The sequence below is a fragment of the Lissotriton helveticus genome, chromosome 10 (assembly GCF_964261635.1).
Source record: "Lissotriton helveticus chromosome 10, aLisHel1.1, whole genome shotgun sequence".
Lineage (NCBI taxonomy): Eukaryota > Metazoa > Chordata > Amphibia > Caudata > Salamandridae > Lissotriton > Lissotriton helveticus.
Window position 1 is genome coordinate 968476552 of NC_136071.1, and position 25234 is coordinate 968501785.

The following is a 25234-nucleotide window of genomic DNA, read 5'->3' on the forward strand; positions in this document are numbered from 1 at the left end:
GCACAATGAACTCCATCCATTCCGGATCTCCGACTGACCCCTGCCCTCACCACGTCTTCAACAAGGCCGACGCTGTCATCGCACCCCACCTGCGGGACATCATCAACACCTCCTTCGACACCGCCGCCTTCCCTGAGAGCTGGAAGCACGCCGAACTCAGCGCTCTTCTCAAGAAACCCACAGCCGACCCCACCGACCTCAAGAACTACCGTCCCATCTCGCTCCTCCCGTTCCCAGCCAAAGTCATCGAGAAGACCGTCAACAAACAGCTGGCCGCCTTCCTCGAGACGAATGGATCCCTCGACCCCTCACAGTCTGGCTTCCGAGCGAACCACAGCACCGAGACCGCCCTCATCGCTGCCACCGATGACATTCGAACTCTGATGGACAACGGAGAAACAGCGGCCCTCATCCTCCTGGACCTCTCCGCGGCTTTCGACACTGTCTGCCACCGCACCCTAGTACAGCGCCTCGGCAACATCGGGATCCAGGACAAGGCACTGGAATGGATCACCTCCTTCCTCGACGGAAGAACACAGAGAGTCCGCCTACCACCGTACAGGTCAGAGGCCACCAAAGTCATCTGCGGCGTCCCTCAAGGATCCTCGCTGAGCCCCACCCTCTTCAACGTCTACATGAGCCCCCTCGCGGCCATCGCACGCCAACACAACCTCAACATAATCTCCTACGCCGACGACACCCAGCTGATCCTCTCCCTGACCAACGACCCCGCCACCGCCAGAGCCAACCTGCACGAAGGGATGAGAGATGTAGCCGAATGGATGACGACCAGCCGCCTGAAACTGAACTCGGACAAGACGGAGGTCCTCATCCTGGGCTCCTCGCCCTCCGCCTGGGACGACTCCTGGTGGCCCCCTGCCCTGGGCACCGCACCCAAACCGACGGACCACGCACGCAACCTGGGCTTCATCCTGGACTCCTCCCTCTCCATGACCAGACAAGTAAACGCCGTCTCCTCGTCTTGCTTCAACATCCTGCGCATGCTACGTAAGATCTTCCGGTGGATCCCCACCGAGACGAGGAAGACGGTCACCCAGGCCCTCGTCACCAGCCGACTGGACTACGGCAACGCCCTCTGCGCCGGAACCACCGCCAAGCTCCAGAAGAGACTCCAGCGGATCCAGAACGCCTCGGCCAGACTCATTCTCGACATCCCCCGACGCAGCCACATCTCCGGACACCTGAGAGATCTGCATTGGCTCCCGGTCAACAAGAGAATCACCTTCCGTCTCCTGACCCACGCGCACAAAGCCCTACACGACCAAGGCCCGAGCTACCTCAACAACCGGATCAACTTCTACACTCCCAAGCGCCTCCTCAGATCAACCAGCCACGCCCTCGCCGCCGTCCCACGCATCCGAAGAGCGACAACAGGAGGAAGGTCCTTCTCCTACCTGGCCGCCAAGACCTGGAACTCACTCCCGACCGACCTGCGCCTGAACCAAGACCACCTCTCCTTCAGGAAGAAGCTCAAGACCTGGCTGTTCGAGCAGTAACGGCACCCCCCCCCCACCCAGCGCCTTGAGACCCTACGGGTGAGTAGTGCGCTCTATAAATGACCTGATTGATTGATTGATTGATCTTTGGATGAACAATTTATTGAATGTTTACAAAACATAGAAACATGCATGTTTGAGGAGATTCCAGATGATGTAATGCTGGAAGTTTTATTGAACTATGAAAATTCTGACCAATAAATTTGTATTTAATAATTAAAAATTGTTTGAGACATTATTCATTTTTATATCTAATTCCTGAAGTACTACCAAAATAATTATGTTTATATTATAGTATAAAGTAAAACTTACAATATACTGTGCAATTTTAAAACATCATAAGAGAGCAGGGTAGACTACCCATGGTCCCGTAGGTCTTCTCAGAGAGTACTTAAAGGATCTGTTTCTGCTTTCCTGACAGACTATGGTATGGATTCCATAAAACAAAATAACTTCTGTAACAACATGCAAATTATCTACAGAGGAGACGGTTTACATTGACTTTAAGACTCAGCATTGGTACCTACATGTTGGTACTTAAAACACCCAAACAACACAACAACTCTATTCAGAGATACCCTATCTCTAAGCACTTTAAATGATTATTTTAGTGTTTCACTTAGTTTTCCCCATGTGTAGATGTGGGGGAGGTGTGTGTGGGGGATGTGCGGGGGTGTCTGTGAGGTGTGTATGTGTGTGTGTGTGTGTCTAGGGGGGATGAGGTGTATAGGTGTGTGGGGTATATGGATGTGGGTGGGGATATGGGTATGTAAGGTGTGTGTGTGGGTGTGAGTGTATGGGGTGTTTGAATGTAGGTGGGAGTGTGGGTGTGTGAGGTGTGTGTGGGGTGTGTGTTGGTGTGGGAGGTATGTGTGGAATTTGTGTATGTATGTGTGAGATGTGTGGATGTGTCTGTGAGTTGTCTCTGTGTGTGTGTGGGGGGGAGATGTGTGTGTGGGATGTGTGGGGTGTGTCTGTGAGATATTTGTGTGTATGTGCATGTGTGTGTGTGTGGTGGAAGGGGGGTGATGTGCGTGTTTGAGTGTGGGTGTGTGGGACGTGGGTGTGGGTGTGGATGTGTAAGGTGTCGATGTGTGGGTGTGGGGTGTTTGACTGTGGGTGGAAGTGTGCATGTGTGAAGTGTGTGTGGGGAGTGTGTGGGAGTGTGGGTGTGGGGTTGTGTGCATGTGGGTGTGTGTGGGACACACTTGTAGGTACCTAAAACAGCCACAGAACCCAAAAGCTCTTTTCAGAGCTACCCTACCTGTAATCACTAAAAATGATTATTTTACACTATTATTTTCACTATTTTTCACCTAAGTACGCTCCCTGGTACGCTCCCCGGTGCGCGTACCGGGCGCTCCCCCCGCGAAAATCGAAAAAAAAATTATTTTTATGGCCCCCACATCAAACCTAGGGGGCCAGGGGGGTGTACCCTGCCCCCTTTTGCTCATTTCCCCCTTTGATTTTTGCCACCTCTTGTATCTCAATCCTACCGAGACACAAGATGGCGGCCACTGCTGACTGTTTCGAATGTTTACAGACACCCGAGAACCAATCAGCTTGCCGTGCGCAAGACGCGTGGCGCGCCCGGAGCGCTCCCCGGTACGCGTACCGGGGCGCGCTTACAGATATATAAATTTTTTTAAACCTAAATTACTCAAAATCCACTGGAGCACATATCTTGAGACATAGCAAAGGCACATCAGGCTACCAGTCCCTACAATTTTGCCAAGTTTGGTGCAAATCCTTTCAGCCGTTCGAGCTAAAACTGCGACAGACCGCCCTATGGAAATTAACATGGGGAAAACACGTTTTGGGACCCCCTTTTATCTCAGCACCCGCTTGACGAATCCCCCCTAAACTTTCAGGGAAGGAGCGGAGAGCCGCGAGGAAAAGTTGCTGAAAAATTCAGCCTGATTGCTCAACCGGCGCCAAAGTTATTCCAAATAGAACGTTGCGATTTCCCTATGGAAATCGATCCTAACTATATATACCTACTGGCGACCGCCAGTAGGTAATATATATATATATATATATATATGTGTGTGTGTGTTTACATATATATATCTATATACATATAAATATATATGAATATATATATATATACCAAATAATGCATATGTATATAAATATATATATTTAACATTTATATTAAATAATTGAAAAAAATAATTTATATATATATACAATTTAAAAAAATACTCTTTTCACCCTAAAAACTAATACCACCCTGCTCCCTTATAATACCCCAGCACCCCAAAATCCGAACCCACCCTTACTCCTTAAAATACCCCAACACCCTTAAACATTAACCCATCTTAACCCTATAAATATACCCTGTACCCCAAAACCCAAACCTATCCCTAAACCCTAAAAATACCCCTGCACCCCAAAACCCAAACCTAGCCCTGAACCCTAAAAATACCCCTGTACCCCAGAACCCAAAAATACCCCTGAAACCTAAAAATATCCCTGTACCCCAAAACCCAAACCTACCCCTAAAACCTAAAAATACCCCTGTACCCCAAAACCCAAACCTAGCCCTGAAACCTAAAAATACCCCTGTACCCCAGAACCCAAAAATACCCCTGAAACCTAAAAAACTCCTGTACCCCAAACCCCAAACCTACCCTACCCTACCTAAAATGCGGAGTGAAGGTGTTTTACCCTTCCTTTACCCCCTTTATCAGCAAGTTTCTTAAGAAACTTGATCATTTTCTTGTTATCAGCATCTTCTACCATATCAATGAATTCCTCACATGTCTCTATCTAAGCAGTCCATGTGTTACCAATATTTTTCTTTTGGTGGTATGAAATGTTCTTGGTGGTTTCAGGAAGGCTGCCACAGTGTGACCATTCTGGAGATTGGCTTACATCGAGGGTGGAGCTCTCTCTGACACTGTCTGTTGTCCACTCAGACCTACATGATCCATGCCATCTCTAAGGTCCTGTGCTGCACTGGTCTCTGGGTCATCCCGGAAAGTCTCCGGAACTTTAACCTCCCTGTTGTTCTATATTGGAGCCTTTCACTTGTGTAGAGACATATGGAGTTGTTCTGAGCCACCACCCAGCAGCTCTGGTGGTGTACTGCACATAAGCACAACCACAGATGCTTCTCCTGGGGTTGTTTTACCCAGTGCAGTGTTGTGATGACTATCTTTACCCGGCTCTGGTAAGTAGATAACTGTTTCTGTATTTGAATGTCCTTACTTTTAGGCATCTCTTTGCACTGTCTGACACCTAGTTGATCTCAGCCTTGCAGCAAATCTGATCACAGCTTACACTTACTGTTGCAGTTTGCTGGTCTTTCACAATCAGGTTATATTCACCTTTAACGCTAGCACTCAATATGATGTATGGTGTTAGGTTGTGTAGTACCTTTATTTACAGCTTTCTTAGTAGGTTCTCGGTCCAATGATGTGCAGATTTCTCAATGAGGCTTCCTTTATCCTCAAATCCTTACATAGGCTGGAGTTGTGCATAGCTACCACATACATCAGTGTTAATTTCCCACTTCGAACTTTCAGACACGGGGCACACACGATTAGTTTGCTGGACCACATCAAACTCTCTGTCAGAGCACTTTCAATCTTCGTGTTATGTATCCCCTATCTCATCACAAGTTGTATCGTCTTCCCCTGCCCAGGGACTTGCCAATGGCTATGTCGTGCACCAAAATTAGTTTTACAAGCCTTTATTCTTCAGCGTGCAACTACAAACTCAACATTCTATTTTTGGCATTTTATGAGGAGGAGTAAGTTTCAGAACACCACTGAATTACTCTTGGATCTGAGTATGTTATATGGTTCATACACTGTATAATTGTTCAGTGTTGGCTATGACCTTATTGTCAATTCACAAAACAAACTGTCTGCAGAAGTGTAACTTGATGGAAATATGGGGCGTGGCTTGAGGTTCGGCAAAATGGCTGCACTGTGGTGTATCTCTGCCAGCCACCTACAATTATCCTGCAGTTATCTTCCCCAGCTTGGACGAATCGGTGCTTTATAGCTAGGACTGTGCTTCTGCTCCGAAGTGCTGTCTGTGGATGTGCGGCGATTCCGAAACGGAGCTGGAAATCGCATCGCTGGGGACTGCGCGGCTGCCGTGAGGGATCGTGTAATGGCGACCTGCGACTAACAGCTGAGGCGGTGGAATACTGCACCCGCCCTGAGATAGGGTGCAGACCAGACACGTACCCCGCCGGGCACCTACGGAGGCGAGAAGACACCCGATCAGACTACAGGCAGAGGGGGCAACTGCGGAGGTGATGCGGAGGCAATAGCAACGGGGAGCTCCCGCCGGGCGCGTCTCACCACACAAGCGCCCGGCGCCAAGGTGAGGTACAGGCCGCAAAGCGCCGCACAGCCCCAGCCGCCCTTCAGGGATCTACACCCCCCTGCCTCCCAACCAGCCGGGCCCGCGCTAACAGCCAGCAGGACCGCAGTGGTGATCTCCTCCCTGGAGAATTGCGGCGCGAACCCTGAGGCCGCTGTGGAGAAGACTCAGCGCGATCTGGGGGCGAACTACCCGGGCCTATACCGGGGCTACTATACACCCCCCCCCCGCTGCCTGCGAGACGCTCCGGGGCCCCACTTCTGCTGACATTGACCAGTGTATGGACTTACTTGCTCGGCCATGAGCGCATGAACTTTCTATGCTCCCTCAGCGTTACACCGACAGCTGGAGCCCCGACCGCCATATTCTTCTACGGGGAGCTTACCAGGCAATTGTGTCAGGCGGCCCTTCCATCCCTTCTAACAGCGCCAAGCAAGCACGGTGCCACTGAGGACTCTGATGCGCCACCCCTGTTCTCGCCCACACTGTATGTTACGCCATAGCTAGACTGGGTTGCAGGCCCCGTCCCCCTGCTGAGATCTCCGCAGTTCTGTGGGCGCCATACTGAGTGTCAGCGTCCTGGGCGCCGTTTTGCACAGCCGCAGCGCTGCAAGTCAACTGCTGTCACCACCACGAGAAACTGGGGGGTAAAGGTACGTCAGGTACATGCTGGGATCCCACGGAGTACCTACCACCCCATTACTGGCCTAATCCTGTGTTCCTGTCTCTGGCGCTGACAAGAACATATAGCTGGGTGAGCTCAAGGCACTTCCTACCAGAGACTGCGACACCCTGTAGAAGGCATGGGTAAGCCTGACAAGTCCCAGCCCCGGCTAACGTTTGAACTGCGAAAAGGGACCAAGCCTGGCCAGACCGCGACGTCGAACACTGAGATGGAGGTGCCAACGAGTTCCCCCACTGCTCTCGAGAAATCCCTGGCAGCCATCCAAGTGAGCTTACAGGCCATTGATGGCAAGATAGAGGCGCTAAACCGCTTAATGGACCAATTCTCATCTAAACTAGATAAGCAGGCGACGCGGATTGGGGAGGTTGAACAGCGCATTTCGGATGCGGAAGATGGGCTCCAACAAGTGGCGGAAAAAACCTCAGATATCACTAAGTTGCTTGAAATCATCCAGGCCAAGAACGAGGACATTTAAGCACGCTTGCGCCTGAACAATATACACATTTTGGGCCTGCCAGAATCGACAAACGTGGGGCGCCTCGAAGAGTACGTAGAGGGGATGCTTTGCGACATCTGCGGGAAGGACGAGTTATCTCCCCTATTTGCCATTGAACGTGCTCACCGATCGCTTGCGGCGCGCCCACCACCAGGGACACCCCCGAGGCCCATAATTGCGTGGCTACTCAATTTCAGGGATCGAGATACAGTTCTCCGCACCACCAGACTGAAGGGTTCGATCACTTATGAGGGCAATGCATTATCATTTTACCCTGATTTCATGGCAAACGTGCAGGCAGCTCGCAAAGAATTTCAGACCGTCAAGAAACTCCTTCAGACCAGATCCCATATGCGATGTTATGCCCAGCACGTCTACGTATTGGCACGATGGAAAATGGCAAGATCTTCACCAATCCCAAGCATGCGATGGATCACGCAAAAACTCTACGTCGCCAGAGACAGCGTTCACCTACCACCCACACATTGGACATTGATGACTGAACAGTAAGGGGGCTACGGTGCAACCTTTAGCAGAGCACACAACGCTTAAGTGGGGGAGGAGGTGAATGGATGTAATGCCTTACGTGAAATGCCTTTGACCTATGCAGTCACCTGCACTTTTCTCATTGGAATACACACTCATTGCACTGATGTAAGAGCTGGGGGGCGACACTGAGCTATTGGTGGCACCACTCCCTATTTCACCAGGGAGTGGCTACAGCCAACACAACCCCCAATGTGTTAACCCCGATGGGAATTACGTTCACTATTGTTGGAGTTATCAAGGGAGTTAAATGAGGGCCATGTCTTTAGCAGGTTGGGAATGCTAAAGTGGGAGGCGGGTGGGGGGTTTGTTCTTGTTTATTGTATGCCCAGTCTATTGCTGCACAACTCATCATGTTATACTATTGTGTCTGCTGGGAGCACCCCAATACTGCTAGACCAAATGCTGTTGCCAGGTTCTGACACACGACACATGGCCGGATCCACATATAACTGTATCACTTGGAACGTCAGGGGGCTAAACTCACCGAAAAAAATTAGACAAGTACTAGCGCAATTAGATAGGCACCATGTGCACCTCGCACTATTACAGGAAACACACCTGACGAAAGCGACAGAGGACAGGGTGGCCAGACGCTGGGCATCATACTGATTAGCCTCTTCTTACTCCTCTTATGCCAGGGGGGTTCTTATACTGGTGAAACAGGGTGTGGCCTTCACGGCTCTTCGCACACACACAGACCATGAGGGCCGCTGGGCGATTGTGATGGGTAAACTGGGCAATGTGCTGGTGACAATTGTGAATGTATACGGCCCAGTGGTGGATGACATGACGACCTACTTGCAGATGTTCGCGGTACTACCAGACTGGTTGGGAACAGAAATTAGATTAGGCGGTGACCTTAACACATATCTTGACCCCACCATTGACAAATCTAACCCGCAGAGCACTAGGATGGCCCGGGTTGCCAAATGTGTGAATGATGGCATGCTGGAGTTTGGGTTGGGAGATGCGTGGAGGCACAGACATGCGGGCCTGCGACCAATGGCTGGTCCCGTCTAGACTATTGGCTGCTAGGTGAGGGGGCACACACTTGGGTCACGGATGTCCGCAACCTTCCCAGAGCGCTCTCCCATCATAACCCGGTGGTCCTGACTCTGCACGTCCCACACAACCCGCACAAACCATTCACTTTAGAGCGGAATCTCTCCTTGACCCGATATACGTCGACACCATCAAAAAGGCCATAGTGCAATACTTTGAGAATAATGTGGGGTCGGAAGACAGCCAGGAAACATTGTGGGAGGCCTTTAAGGTCACGATTAGGGGTGCATGCAACGGTATATCTGCAGGGATACTAAAAGTCATTAGGGGTCGCCTTTCCACAATAGAGACAAAACTGCGCGAGCTTGAAGCACAATATGATCACACGCCATCGACTGCCATTCATGCTGAAATACGCAAACATGTAGACGAACATAACACCCTCGCGGACACTGAGGTGAAATACCTCTCCAGGAGACACGTAGCCAGGAGGTACGGAGAGGGGGGGAGACCGGGCAGAACACTGGCGGGACGTTTGCAGAGCAGATCCTGTCAACTCCCGATAGACCAAATAGTAGATAATGATGGACAGTCTCACTTTTCTCCCACTGCTATAGTGAAACAGTTTTGTACTTTTTACTCCACACTATACACGTCCACGGGAGGGATGGATGAGTCAACAATGGATGACTACCTCGACGACATCGCCTGTGCGTGGCTATCGGCCGTACACCGCAAATATCTTAGTCTCCCAATAGACTTAGAGGATGTCACAGACGCCATAAAGGCACTTCCGAACGGAAAGGCTCCCGGCCCGGATGGCCTAACAGCAGAATTTTATAAAGCGTTTGCCGACATACTGGCTCCCCATCTCTTGGAGATGTAAACCTCCTGACCGCTGCGAATCATATCGCCCATTATCCCTTATCAATCTAGATGCAAAAATCCTAGTGAAAATTCTTGCCACCAAATTACAACCGCTGATGCCGCTTCTTGTACTTCCCGACCAGGCCGGGTTTATTCCTGATCGCTCCACTTCTTTAAACCAACGCACTATCTTCGCCATGCTACAAGTCCTGAACCCCGACCTCCCTGCCGTCGCGGTCCTACTGGATGCCGCGAAGGCATTCGATTCCATAGAATGGCGATACATGAGGCACATACTGCGTAGAATGGGCTTCCCCTCCGTTTTCCTACAGTGGATTCAGATACTATATACAGAACCATCCGCGAGAGTCCTTGTGGGTGGAGATACGTCTGAGCAATTTGCGGTGAGCAGAGGCACCCGACAGGGGTGTCCTCTCTCCCCGCTACTATTTGCCATTATACTACAGCCGTTGGCTTGTAAAATTCGGCAGATACACAGAGCGGCGGCCCTGAATTTTAATAATCGCCCACTGGGGATTTCGATGTACGCGGACGATATGGTCCTATACATTCGGGATCCGTGCACATACTTGTCCCCTGTTTTACGGGAATACGTTAAATTTGGCTTGTTTTCCGGATTACATATAAATTGGGATAAGTCGGTAATCATCCCCTTGACGGAAATAACTACCCCTCCAACGGTTGAATATCCGTTAGTCTGGTCTGCAGACCCTGTTAAATATTTAGGGGTGTGGATACACAGAGACCCTCAGACAGTGATAACTGCAAATTATGGGGCTGCATACACGGCCCTGGTCGCGCAGATAGACAGATGGCAGTGTCTCCCGCTGTCCTTTGCAGACCGTATCTCCATCATAAAAATGGTGGTCCTACCCAGGTTTTATACCTCTTCTGTAATATCCCGATTCCACTCACTTTGCATTTTTTTTAAGCGCTGCAGACGCAATTGTTGCGGGTAATTTGGGGCAAGCTCATTATGCATTCTATTGGTACAAGCCACACGGGTTCATTCCGCATGTCGCAGTTGAAGAGGGAGATGCCCACCCTGTCCCCGTGCACGGCATTTTAATGCACACTCATCGACACACTCCCAGGCTAGAGATCAATACTCTAGACACCACGGTGGCACCGTGGCAGGCGATTGGCCGTCGAACACAAAGGCTTCCCTTATACGCACCCGCTCTACCCATAGTGGGGCACGCAGCGCTGTCGGTTGCCAGTGATCGGGGGTCTGCCAAAGCACTTAAGGAAGCGGGCATCACACTTATGAGCGACTTGTTCCCAGACGGTATGTACATATCGGGAGACGACCTAGCGTACATCCAAAACCCCACACTACTCTTTCAATTTACATGCTTCAGATTACGGCGTGCGATGAAGGAGTACAACACATGCTTCCCGGACGAGCCTGCGACTCTGTCCGCTTTACAACTGACCATCTCCGCAACCACGGAACGTAAGCTGGTCACCAAGCTCTACAGGGCCGTACAGAAAGATACACCCCATAGTTCTGTCCCCTCCCTAACACGCTGGAATGCCAACATTGACCCTCCCGTAACGGAGGAGGAGTGGGCGCAAATTTGCTCAATAACGGGACGACTGACGTCCAACAGCAACCTTAGTATTATACACCTCAAATTCCTCCATCAAACCTATCACACTCCCCACAGGCTGTGGAATATCGGATTGAGGGCGACTTCCGACTGCAGGAGATGTGGGATGGGGGCGGCAGGCTTTGTGCACGTGGCATGGCAATGTCAACGAGTCTTCCAGTACTGGGAGAAAGTGGTAGGTCTTCTTATCAGCATGACGGGGTTGGCTTTATGTAACACTCCAGCACTGTGCCTGCTGGGCCACGGCTCACACCTGAAGGGGGTTTTGGGGAGATTTGTACAACTGGCCCTGCTCTTGGCAAAGAGGCGTACCCTGTTCACATGGGACAGTAGACTGTATCCTAAGGCGGACGAATGGCTCAGGGATATGGTGTACTGCCGGGATCAGCTGGAAACTTACGCTGAGGAACTGCCCCGTGCCTCACGCCCGAGGGACATTTGGGCTCCCCTGCGAGAGTACTTTCTGGCCCAGGTCGAGATGGACTCTGAGTGACTCTGCCTGCACGAACGGACCTTTGATGTAAGATAACTGTGTATAGGTGATTGATGCAATGATGCAGCTGTGTATCGAAGGGGGGCGTGCCCAGCAGGACACACTGATATGTTTGGCAGGCATAGCGGGTAATGATATTAATGTGACAATACGGGATTTGACTTTTGGCATTGTTTATGTTTTTCTTTTGTCTTTTTCCTTTTTTAAAGTTTTTCTTGGATTGTTCGTTGAAGAGTGCAATACTTCTGTAACATGATAAGCAATGATACATGCTCTCTGTATGACCACTATGTGCTCAATAAAGCTTTACAAAAAAAAAAACTTGATGGAAATATGATGTAGTGATTTCTACATACCCCAAATAATTTTCCATACAATAGCCCAAAGGCAGGCCAAACACACCCAGCGATCACAGAAGCAATGAAGCACACAATAAGGTAAAACCATTCTGGTTTGCTCCAACCAAGAACTGTGGCAAAAGGCACTTCAGGAAGGTTGTCCTGCAAAGACAAAAAGTTCAAAAGAATGTTTTAAATCTGCAAGTAATGACACACTGTCTAACAGTTATGATGTCATATGCATCACAAAGGAAAATTTCCTCATTAAAAGTCTTTAGTGATAGCGCTTAAAATATATTTTGGTGTGGCATTTTTATATTCATATTCAACATAGAATAAAAATGAGATGTTATTGTTATTTAAAAATGTTCCAATCGCACCCTGGATCTAAACCCTCTAATTTATACATTAAAGATAATTCACAATTTTTCCAAATAAGAAAGCTATATTATATACTATAAGAATATTTGTATATTTAATGTTTATGTTTTAAAAATAAATAAAACGACAATACTCCATATCTAACAACCTCAGGGCTGACCATCCACACTAGTGGTTAGCCATTACTCTTCTCATTAATGGCATAAACAAGAGAAAACGCTTTCAGAGCTATGACTAGTGCTGCATTATAAGAAGGGTGCAATAACAGTCCTATTTTAGATTGGATTTGAAAGGGATCTCCTTGACCTTAGATCAGTCTGGACGATGGCAATACTCGCTATGCCAGAATCTGCAAATGACACCTAGACCGACTGCAGACCATTCAGAATGCCACTGCAAGACTCATACTTGCCCTCCCATGCTGCACCCACACTGGCTCCCCATTCACAAGTGCAGGCAATTCAAACTTCCCATGCACACAAACAGCCATACACAACCCAGCACCGGAATACCTGAACAGCTGCATACACTTTCACCAACCAACCAACACCCAAGCTCAGCATCACTCACACACATTCCCTGCATCTGAAAAAGCAAAATTGGCGGTCGCTCATTCTCCTACATTGCACCCAAGACATGGAACAAACTCACTCAACACATTAGAGCATCCGCCTCACTGTTTGAGTCCTGCAAGATGCTGGAGAAATGGCTCTTCATATAATCACCTTGGGCACCACAAACCTATACACTTGCGCGAGAGCCAGGATACCCTCTAAAGTGATTATTGCGCTATTCAAAATAAAACAATGTAAAGTTACATAACATTACATAACATAACATTACATAAAATAACATACATGTTTAGTATTCATTTTTAGATGAATGTGGCTTTTTAATATGCCAGAAAAGTCAGAAACTTTGATTTTGCAAAATTCTTTAACTTCATCTGGTTTGTTGTCAGCTCTCAATTCTATAACAATTTCCTCTTGCAGGATGTGAGCTTGACTTCCTGCAGCATTGTCTACGATTCTCTGTATGCCTGATACTTTCCCAAATCTCCTGGTGTAGTGTGCTTAGGGCAGGCTGGGCTCTTACAAAGTGGGAGAATTTGCACAGTTGCATGGATTTGCCTGGGGTGGTGGCCAGTTCTGGGGACAGATATCAAACACAACCAGCCCACACACAGCTCCTTGCTATAATGACACTTTCTTCGTGCCACAAGGAGCTGTAAAATGACAACCTTTTTAAATTTTGATACTTAAATCCATGAGAGATCTATATTACTCACAATATGAGAAGGACACAAACATAAGACTAAATTAGACTAAATTAGACTAAAAAAGAGAGAAAGAAAGAGAAGAGAAAAATAGACAGGCCCACTTAGCTTCGGGCGATGACAAACCAAGTAGGCAAACAAAAAATAAAAAAGAGAGAGGCACACAACCAATTTTGGAAAAACAAAAGAGGTAATGTCAAAAGTATTGTGTCCAACATGGAAAGGATTCTAGTAAATGTGAATGATTCAAGTTGAATTGTCTATCACCTGTTTAGAAAGATACTCAGTTGCAAGATCTGAAAGCTGTGAGTAGCATTTTTTTCTCAAATGGAACTCTATGAGTTAGATGGTTCAAGGTATTAATATATCATGAAGTGTGAGATATTCTGCTGCAAACTGTATGATATTCTGTTGTCTGTGATGACGGTTAGGAATAGCAGTTAGATGAGTGAAGAACTCCTGAAGCATAAATGTGTGGAATTCCACTGAGTTAAATAAAAATGCAAGCGGGCAGCTTTTTAGCATGTTGCGCTGTTGAGCAGATTTTTTGCACCAGAACCTTGTCCTACACTCTAAAATCAGAGGGAATTATACCACTCATCGCCCCAGAGGGTGCTGCTTCTTTCTTCTGCTTGAGTAGATTTTCTACTTGAAAGGCCGCTTTCTCAACATGAATGGTTGTGACAATGCTGCAACTGCCCACGTTGAGGCATTCTACCACCCAAATTTCAAAGTAGGGGGTGCAAGTTTAAACTTATGCTTCATCTTAGAAAAAATTCTGCCAAGTGGCAGTTGGCAGAGTTTGAGAGACTTCTACTTTCCAAGTGGAATGCAGAGTGGGCAAAACTCTGCAAACACCACAAGTGGAGCGGAGCAGAGTTTAACGCCCACCCCTACAACCAGTAAAGGGTCTAATGAGATACAGAAGCTGTATGACACTGGACCTACAGTCTCGTCTCAAGTTATTCTGACTATGAATAAGATCTATGGTACAACAATGTCACTTTGTGAGTAGAAGCCTGAGGCACACAGGAGCAGATAGAGGGCTCTTGAGCCTCAAGACTGTGCTCCTTCTTTTACAATGCAGTGCTTATATTCAAGCCAGAGCGGTAAACTCCGCTCACGGAGTTTGTGGAATTCGGGCTCGCCGCAGTGTGTAGAAAAGCACAGAATTCCTGAATTCTTGCATTCAGGCACGAAGAGCAAGGTTTTATATACATTTGCACGCTCAAGTTTACTTTTGGCTCTTAACTACGAGTACAAAAACAATGGAGGAGTATCCACTCAAAACAGAGAGAACAGAAAAGAGGTTTCTCTGGATAGGGGCTTATGTGCTCGATTCAGCACCATGTGCCTCAACCTGTTTTAGGATAATGCATATCCTTATAGAAGACCCCTAACTCACCAACCTAGTTGGTGACATGCTTCATCATCGGGGTCCCACCCCATACGCCGAGTGCCAAGAGTCTCAGGCCACTTACAAGCACGTGCAAGACTTCCCACACCGCTAGTGAGCCCCCACAAGAGTTTGCTCTCACTTGCATGGCTTCCGGCTGCGACGGCGCCAATCTAGTATTCTTAGTGCCGATAGCCGTCGCAAACGGTGCGGTTGAGCAGCTTTTCAACTTGAGAATGCAGCTGATTGTCTTCTCAAACTATCAATTGGAGTTGTTTTTTTGGGCAAGAAGACATTTTTTAAAACATTTACTTTTTCAAACCTGAAGGAAGTATTCCAGAGACTCCAACTTCCCGTTCCTGTTCAGCAGGCTTCTCCCAATGCTTTGTCCCTCGACTGGTCACTTTTGATTGGGATTTGGAGCTGGAAATATCACTCTACTTGTCTGGTACATATATACTATTGGATTTAAGGGCTTTGTTTTTGGGGACTGCACTTGGATTTATTTACTCAATTTTTTTAATGTATTGTGGTGGGTGGCCTGCAGTTTTAGTAGGGGCCAAGTTATTTTTTACATTTAATTTTTCTTCTTTTGTGAAGGAAAAATGTTGCACAATTTAATACATTTTCTCCACGTTTCTGAATAAATTTGCAATATTGATTTAGTCTGCCAATGTGCCTTCCAGCCAGTAGGCCCTGTACTTTTCATGGGTGCAGGAAATAACTGTGTTTGTGTTGTCTGTAATATTCAAACATCATGTAGGCCATGGATGAAACTGGATTCAAAAACAAAATGAGTTTTTTAGAGGTCTTTCATGTTTTTTCTTGCAAACAATGTATAGGTAGGGTAATGGCTTTGGAAGATGTGTGCTGTTGTGAACACTGTTAGCCGTGTTAATTTAAAATGTTGCCATTGCTGAATTAATTCTGTGTTTTCTGTATTACCATGCCTTATATTTAGCCAGTGTGTGTGTGTGTTTGCCATAGACCTCCATGTGCCTTTGTAGTTCCCTGTGCCATGTGGCAAAGGGCCATTTTGTATAGTCAGTGTCCGCCCTAGGCCTACATGTGTTCTCTGATTTATAAGCTTCCTGCTTATTATTGTGACTATGTGGCTGGCGACCACTTTGTGTAGCCATCAACTGTGCTTTACCCATATGGCCTGCATGCCTTGGCAGTTCGGTCTGGACTGTTCCCATGAGGCACAGGGTCAGACTGATTTGCATCTGGCCATGTCTGAACTGGGGTGGCTGAGTGGGCTAAAGAAGGGTGATGGATTAAACCCAGATCAGTTGACTGGGGGTGAGTGTTTGATTTGCTCAAACGCTCCGTCCATTATCCCCTTTTGTATTGCTTTGTTCGCCCTAAGTTTTGCAGGGTACGCTCAGACGTGAGTCCCTTGCTCACTTGGCCACTGGATTCAAGATAGCCTGGCTGATGAGGATTATGAATCCGAAACCGGTCCCAGGATGCTTGTTTCCGGTCCAGGGAAGACATGGCTTGGCAGTTCGGGCTGGACTGTTCCCATGAGGCCCAGGGTCAGACTGATTTGCATACGGCCATGTCTGAACTGGGGTGGCTGAGTGGGCTAAAGAATGGTGATGGATTAAACCCAGATCAGTTGACTGGGGGTGAGTGTTTGATTTGCTCAAACGCTCCGTCCATCATCCCCTTTTGTATCGCTTTGTTCGCCCTAAGTGTGGCAGGGTATGCTCAGACGTGAGTCCCTTGCTCACTTGGCCACTGGATTCAAGATAGCCTGGCTGATGAGGATTATGAATCCGAAACCGGTCCCAGGATGCTTGTTTCCGGTCCAGGGAAGACATAGCTTGGCAGCTCGGGCTGGACTGTTCCCATGAGGCACAGGGTCAGACTGATTTGCATATAGCCATGTCTGAACTGGGGTGGCTGAGTGGGCTAAAGAATGGTGATGGCTTAAACCCAGATCAGTTGACTGGGGGTGAGTGTTTGATTTGCTCAAATGCTCCGTCCATCATCCCCTTTTGTATCGCTTTGTTCACCCTAAGTGTGGCAGGGTATGCTCAGACGTGAGTCCCTTGCTCACTTGGCCACTGGATTCAAGATAGCCTGGCTGATGAGGATTATGAATCCGAAACCGGTCCCAGGATGCTTGTTTCCGGTCCAGGGAAGACATGGCTTGGCAGTTCGGGCTGGACTGTTCCCATGAGGCACAGGGTCAGACTGATTTGCATATGGCCATGTCTGAACTGGGGTGAATGAGTGGGCTAAAGAATGGTGATGGATTGAACCCAGATCAGTTGACTGGGGGTGAGTGTTTGATTTGCTCAAAAGCTCCGTCCATCATCCCCTTTTATATTGCTTTGTTCGCCCTAAGTGTGGCAGGGTATGCTCAGACGTGAGTCCCTTGCTCACTTGGCCACTGGATTCAAGATAGCCTGGCTGATGAGGATTATGAATCCGAAACCGGTTCCAGGATGCTTGTTTCCGGTCCAGGGAAGACATGGCTTGGCAGTTCGGGCTGGACTGTTCCAATGAGGCACAGGGTCAGACTGATTTGCATATTGCCATGTCTGAACAGGGGTGGCTGAGTGGGCTAAAGAATGGTGATGGATTAAACCCAGATCAGTTGACTGGGGGTGAGTGTTTGATTTGCTCAAACACTCCATCCATCATCCCCTTTTGTATCACTTTGTTCACCCTAAGTGTGGCAGGGTATGCTCAGACGTGAGTCCCTTGCTCACTTGGCCACTGGATTCAAGATAGCCTGGCTGATGAGGATTATGAATCTGAAACCGTTACCAGGATGCTTGTTTCCGGTCCAGGGAAGACATGGCTTGGCAGTTCGGGCTGGACTGTTCCCATGAGGCACAGGGTCAGACTGATTTGCATATGGCCATGTCTGAACTGGGGTGGCTGAGTGGGCTAAAGAATGGTGATGGATTAAACCCAGATCAGTTGACTGGGGGTGAGTGTTTGATTTGCTCAAACGCTCCGTCCATCATCCCCTTTTGTATCTCTTTGTTCGCCCTAAGTGTGGCATGGTATGCTCAGACGTGAGTCCCTTGCTCACTTGGCCACTGGATTCAAGATAGCGTGGCTGATGAGGATTATGAATCCGAAACCGGTCCCAGGGTGCTTGTTTCCGGTCCAGGGAAGACATGGCTTGGCAGTTCGGGCTGGACTGTTCCCATGAGGCACAGGGTCAGACTGATTTGCATATGGCCATGTCTGAACTGGGGTGGCTGAGTGGGCTAAAGAATGGTGATGGATTAAAACCAGATCAGTTGACTGGGGGTGAGTGTTTGATTTTCTCAAACGCTCCGTCCATCATCCCCTTTTGTATCTCTTTGTTCGCCCTAAGTGTGGCATAGTATGCTCAGACATGAGTCCCTTGCTCACTTGGCCACTGGATTCAAGATAGCCTGGCTGATGAGGATTATGAATCCGAAACCGGTCCCAGGATGCTTGTTTCCGGTCCAGGGAAGACCTGGCTTGGCAGTTCGGGCTGGACTGTTCCCATGAGGCACAGGGTCAGACTGATTTGCATATGGCCATGTCTGAACTGGGGTGGCTGAGTGGGCTAAAGAATGGTGATGGATTAAACCCAGATCAGTTGACTGGGGGTGAGTGTTTGATTTGCTCAAACACTCCGTCCATCATCCCCTTTTGTATCACTTTGTTCACCCTAGGTGTGGCAGGGTATGCTCAGACGTGAGTCCCTTGCTCACTTGGCCACTGGATTCAAGATAGCCTGGCTGATGAGGATTATGAATCCGAAACCGGTCCCCGGATGCTTGTTTCCGGTCCAGGGAAGACATGGCTTGGCAGTTCGGGCTGGACTGTTCCCATGAGGCACAGGGTCAGACTGATTTGCATATGGCCATGTCTGAACTGGGGTGGCTGAGTGGGCTAAAGAATGGTGATGGATTAAACCCAGATCAGTTGACTGGGGGTGAGTGTTTGATTTGCTCAAACGCTCCGTCCATCATCCCCTTTTGTATCGCTTTGTTCGCCCTAAGTGTGGCATGGTATGCTCAGACGTGAGTCCCTTGCTCACTTGGCCACTGGATTCAAGATAGCCTGGCTGATGAGGATTATGAATCCGAAACCGGTCCCAGGATGCTTGTTTCCGGTCCAGGGAAGACATGGCTTGGCAGTTCGGGCTGGACTGTTCCCATGAGGCACAGGGTCAGACTGATTTGCATATGGCCATGTCTGAACTGGGGTGGCTGAGTGGGCTAAAGAATGGTGATGGATTAAACCCAGATCAGTTGACTGGGGGGTGAGTGTTTGATTTGCTCAAACGCTCCGTCCATCATCCCCTTTTGTATCGCTTTGTTCACCTTAAGTGTGGCAGGGTATGCTCAGACGTGAGTCCCTTGCTCACTTGGCCACTGGATTCAAGATAGCCTGGCTGATGAGGATTATGAATCCGAAACCGGTCCCAGGATGCTTGTTTCCGGTCCAGGGAAGACATGGCATGGCAGTTCGGGCTGGACTGTTCCCATGAGGCACAGGGTCAGACTGATTTGCATATGGCCATGTCTGAACTGGGGTGGCTGAGTGGGCTAAAGAATGGTGATGGATGAAACCCAGATCAGTTGACTGGGGGTGAGTGTTTGATTTGCTCCAACGCTCCGTCCATCATCCCCTTTTGTATCTCTTTGTTCGCCCTAAGTGTGGCAGGGTATGCTCAGACGTGAGTCCCTTGCTCACTTGGCCACTGGATTCAAGATAGCCTGGCTGATGAGGATTATGAATCCGAAACCGGTCCCAGGATGCTTGTTTCCGGTCCAGGGAAGACATGGCTTGGCAGTTCGGGCTGGACTGTTCCCATGAGGCCCAGGGTCAGACTGATTTGCATATGGCCATGTCTGAACTGGGGTGGCTGAGTGGGCTAAAGAATGGTGATGGATTAAACCCAGATCAGTTGACTGGGGGTGAGTGTTTGATTTGCTCAAACGCTCCGTCCATCATCCCCTTTTGTATCACTTTGTTCGCCCTAAGTGTGGCATGGTATGCTCAGACGTGAGTCCCTTGCTCACTTGGCCACTGGATTCAAGATAGCCTGGCTGATGAGGATTATGAATCCGAAACCGGTCCCAGGATGCTTGTTTCCGGTCCAGGGAAGACATGGCTTGGCAGTTCGGGCTGGACTGTTCCCATGAGGCACAGGGTCAGACTGATTTGCATATGGCCATGTCTGAACTGGGGTGGCTGAGTGGGCTAAAGAATGGTGATGGATTAAACCCAGATCAGTTGACTGGGGGGTGAGTGTTTGATTTGCTCAAACGCTCCGTCCATCATCCCCTTTTGTATCGCTTTGTTCACCTTAAGTGTGGCAGGGTATGCTCAGACGTGAGTCCCTTGCTCACTTGGCCACTGGATTCAAGATAGCCTGGCTGATGAGGATTATGAATCCGAAACCGGTCCCAGGATGCTTGTTTCCGGTCCAGGGAAGACATGGCTTGGCAGTTCGGGCTGGACTGTTCCCATGAGGCACAGGGTCAGACTGATTTGCATATGGCCATGTCTGAACTGGGGTGGCTGAGTGGGCTAAAGAATGGTGATGGATTAAACCCAGATCAGTTGACTGGGGGGTGAGTGTTTGATTTGCTCCAACGCTCCGTCCATCATCCCCTTTTGTATCTCTTTGTTCGCCCTAAGTGTGGCAGGGTATGCTCAGACGTGAGTCCCTTGCTCACTTGGCCACTGGATTCAAGATAGCCTGGCTGATGAGGATTATGAATCCGAAACCGGTCCCAGGATGCTTGTTTCCGGTCCAGGGAAGACATGGCTTGGCAGTTCGGGCTGGACTGTTCCTATGAGGCCCAGGGTCAGACTGATTTGCATATGGCCATGTCTGAACTGGAGTGGCTGAGTGGGCTAAAGAATGGTGATGGATTAAACCCAGATCAGTTGACTGGGGGTGAGTGTTTGATTTGCTCAAACGCTCCGTCCATCATCCCCTTTTGTATCGCTTTGTTCGCCCTAAGTGTGGCAGGGTATGCTCAGACGTGAGTCCCTTGCTCACTTGGCCACTGGATTCAAGATAGCCTGGCTGATGAGGATTATGAATCCGAAACCGGTCCCAGGATGCTTGTTTCCGGTCCAGGGAAGACATAGCTTGGCAGCTCGGGCTGGACTGTTCCCATGAGGCACAGGGTCAGACTGATTTGCATATGGCCATGTCTGAACTGGGGTGGCTGAGTGGGCTAAAGAATGGTGATGGATTAAACCCAGATCAGTTGACTGGGGGTGAGTGTTTGATTTGCTTAAACGCTCCGTCCATCATCCCCTTTTGTATCGCTTTGTTCGCCCTAAGTGTGGCAGGGTATGCTCAGACGTGAGTCCCTTGCTCACTTGGCCACTGGATTCAAGATAGCCTGGCTGATGAGGATTATGAATCCGAAACCGGTCCCAGGATGCTTGTTTCCGGTCCAGGGAAGACATGGCTTGGCAGTTCGGGCTGGACTGTTCCCATGAGGCACAGGGTCAGACTGATTTGCATATGGCCATGTCTGAACTGGGGTGGCTGAGTGGGCTAAAGAATGGTGATGGATTAAACCCAGATCAGTTGACAGGGGGTGAGTGTTTGATTTGCTCAAACGCTCCGTCCATCATCCCCTTTTGTATCGCTTTGTTCGCCCTAAGTGTGGCAGGGTATGCTCAGACGTGAGTTCCTTGCTCACTTGGCCACTGGATTCAAGATATCCTGGCTGATGAGGATTATGAATCCGAAACCGGTCCCAGGATGCTTGTTTCCGGTCCAGGGAAGACATGGCTTGGTAGTTCGGGCTGGACTGTTCCCATGAGGCACAGGGTCAGACTGATTTGCATATGGCCATGTCTGAACTGGGGTGGCTGAGTGGGCTAAAGAATGGTGATGGATTAAACCCAGATCAGTTGACTGGGGGTGAGTGTTTGATTTGCTCAAACGCTCCGTCCATCATCCCCTTTTGTATCGCTTTGTCTGTTTGTGGCCATGCCTCCTTGCTCACTGTTAGTTGTTGTTGATGACCCTGTGGCACTGACTGGCAGCCATTTTGGGCATTCAGTGTGGCACTTTGCCATAGGCTTGCACGGATGGTTGCCAATTATGGCAGATTAATAAATACATTTGCTTGCGGATATTTTTCCTTATCTTTAATTGTTTTATTTTTATTTTTAGAATTTTTGTTTTTGTATTTTACATTTTTTATTTAATAATTTTGTTTATTTTTATTTGTTTTAAATAAAAATGATATATTTTTGAAATATATATATTTTACTTTTGTATTCACATTTTCTAGTTTTAGCTTTTTACTTGTAATTTGTATTCTATTTTTTAAACGCATGTAACATTTTTTCTTCAGAAATCTTATGATCGTAATTTCCTTTTTAATTTTAATTATTTTGATAAAATAATTTTTTCCTAACATTTGGCCTCAACCGCACGACTAAAATATGTGCAGTGCACAGCAACGTTAATTGTCTAAGGATTATTCCACTGTCACCTACACCTCCTGATTGTGACATCCGAAGTTGATGCACATAGAGCAAAAAGTTACATATGTATGTTGGCGTTGTTGCTCTTTCTGATCTTTCCTGAGTGTACTGCACACAATGAAAATGTATGTGGTTGTGGTTTTGCGAATGAAAAGGTATACTGTATTATTGCCAAGTCACCACACTAAATGATCTTGTTTGCTTGTACTACAACTTGAACTGCAACAATGCTACATTTCACTGATGTTCTTTTTGCTTATTTGCTTTTAGGTGAACAAGAGAAGAGACATCACCCACAGTACTGCCGGACAGAAGGCCTGTGCATGACGTGTGACTGACTACGCAACACAGTCATCTCTTCAGCTTGTTGTGAAGCTAAGAGTCACTTCCAATTGACAGCTTCAGGATGTCCCCAAAGAAAGGTGCTGCCAAGAAAGAAACTAGGGGGAAGAAAAGAAGCAAATTTCCAAGACTGGTGTGCCGACCGCTAATTATTTCAGGAAACTTGTGCCTGCCACACCAGCCTTCCGTGAGCAAGCTGAGAGCAGCATTCCTGAATCAACAGCAGTATACCCCCAACCTAAGCCCAGGAACAGTGAGGCAGCCAGTACAATCAAGCCAACGCTGACGAGTAGTGATGTTGAATTAGATTGGTCCCTTTCGCAAAGTAGTAAATAGTCCTGGGCAGTGAACTCCGCTCCATTTGTGGAGTTTGAGGAGTATTTCCCACTCCACAGTGGTCTTGGAGTTTTGAAAAACTCCACTTCACATATTGGAGAAAAGTTTTCTCCTTGCTCACACTTGCAAAAAAGTTATCTAGTGTGAGCGAGGAAAATCCAATGCTAGACCGCTTCCTACTGAGATTCTCAACGCAGGTGGTCACAGCTGGTCGCTATCGCTCACATTGAGTAACGGTGTGTGATAACGACCTCTGCCACTTGCAGAACTCTGAATAGCTTGGCAGAGTTTTTTGTCACATCGTGGAGTTAGCAGTATTCTGGAGAAAAAAAGTTCCAGAAAGACTTAGACTTATGGAAGGGGATGAAGAGGAGGATGAAAATGACACGGTAGTCATGGTGGAAGGTGACACAGAGGAATCTGACATTGCTATTCAACTAGTTCCAAGGGATGTGGCACGGGTAGCACTGCCACCAGCTCCCATATTTGCAAAACCCAGCTAAGATCTTCACCAACCGCTGCCTCAGGAGAAGCAGAGAGGCAAATGACAACATGTCCACCTACCTCCAGTTCTTCTTCAGGCATTGGCAGTGGCACAGTAAAAAAGTACTCCTCCCTAGTTTGGGATTTTTTACAGTTGGCAAAGAGGGGGAGCACATTGCAGTAGGCACCATTTGCCACACAAATGGTCGCCAAGGTAAGCCTCATACACATTAAGGTACTGGAGGCCAGACGACCCATATGAAAAATAACACATAATCAAGCAGGAGGAGCACCTTACAAAATTGCTGAACATGGTCATGGTGGTGGGGAGAGCCCGGGAACATCAGATACAAGTCTAATTACGGTGGAAGGTGATACTGAAGAAGAGGAGGGTGACATCTTCACATAAAGCAGCCCTATCCCCAGAAATGTGCCAGCAGATTCACTCACATTAGCAACTTCACAATGGCACAAGAAGACTCAGAGTGAGATGGAGACACCACAGCATACAGTGACATCCCCACCACCATGATGCACATTGAGTCTACCTCCAGCATCTACTTCTCAAAAGACGCCTATGTCAGTGCCCTAAGAAAAGAAGAACATCTAGGCTACTATTATGGACATGTTTAGGCAGGAGGGGCCCTATGAGCGAAACTCACTCAACCACACGTTTTGTACAGTGGGAAGTTGTCAAAAATGTTAGCGCTGGATTCTTAGAATTTGTGGCAGCCATCTGCCCAAAATTGAAGCTACCAAGTAAGACCTATTTTGCCAGAGTGGCTGTTCCAGCACTGCATCACGATGTGCTGCAGTTGGTTGGACAAGCTTTGCAGCAAAGTGTTGTTCACACCAACCAGCTGACGACAGACATGTGGACCAGTTTTCAGGTGACTGGATCTTTTTTGCAGAGGAAAAGCAAAAGATATCCTCAGGTCTTGACCCTGAAGAACATTTTAAGAGCATTCAGCGGCATGCAAAAGTGACCATGTTTGCAATGGAGAAATTACATACAGCTGTAAAAATCTTGGAGAAATTTAACAGCAAGTTGTATGAATGGCTGCGACCCAGCGGTCTTAGATTGTTGCCACAGACAATGGCCATGTCATACAGAAGCTACTTCAGGGTCCTATGTTTGGCCCATTGCATCAACCTGGTGGTGCAAAACTTCCTCAAAAAAGAAGACATTGTCATCAACATACTGACCACCTGCAGAAGAATCTGCACTAACTTCAGCCATTCTTTTAAAGCATGGAAGCAGCTGCAGATTATTCACCATAATAATGGAGCACCAGTGGAAGCCCTGATACAGGAGGTGCCAACACACTGGAACTCCATCTTTTGCATGTTGCAACATCTGTTTGAATAGTACAAACAGATTAATGACTATGTCATTCAAAGAGGAGGTGATGCAGTAGGGAAAGTTATGACCATGGATGCAGACAAATGGAGCCTAGTCAAAAAATCCTGACACAGGTGCTACTCCCTTTTGAGGTTTTCACATGTGAAGTTAGCAAGGAGGACATTACGATGGGTCAAGCAATCCCGTTGTTGCATTTCCTATAAGGCCAGGTAAAGAAGGTTTCTGAAAGGTTCGCCCCAGCATGTGTGAATGGAGACACAGAAGC

General features: G+C 48.0%; 1 protein-coding gene across 2 annotated transcripts in view; it reads right to left on the reverse strand.

Moving 5' to 3' along the window:
- Positions 1 to 25234, reverse strand: part of LOC144784686 (ATP-dependent translocase ABCB1-like) — a 1804387-nt gene that overhangs the window by 729903 nt on the left and 1049250 nt on the right. For both annotated transcript variants that reach the window (XM_078663637.1, XM_078663636.1), the window contains one exon: positions 11941 to 12084. In XM_078663637.1, coding sequence (XP_078519763.1) covers positions 11941 to 12084 — 144 coding nt within the window. The remainder of the gene's footprint in view (positions 1 to 11940; positions 12085 to 25234) is intronic.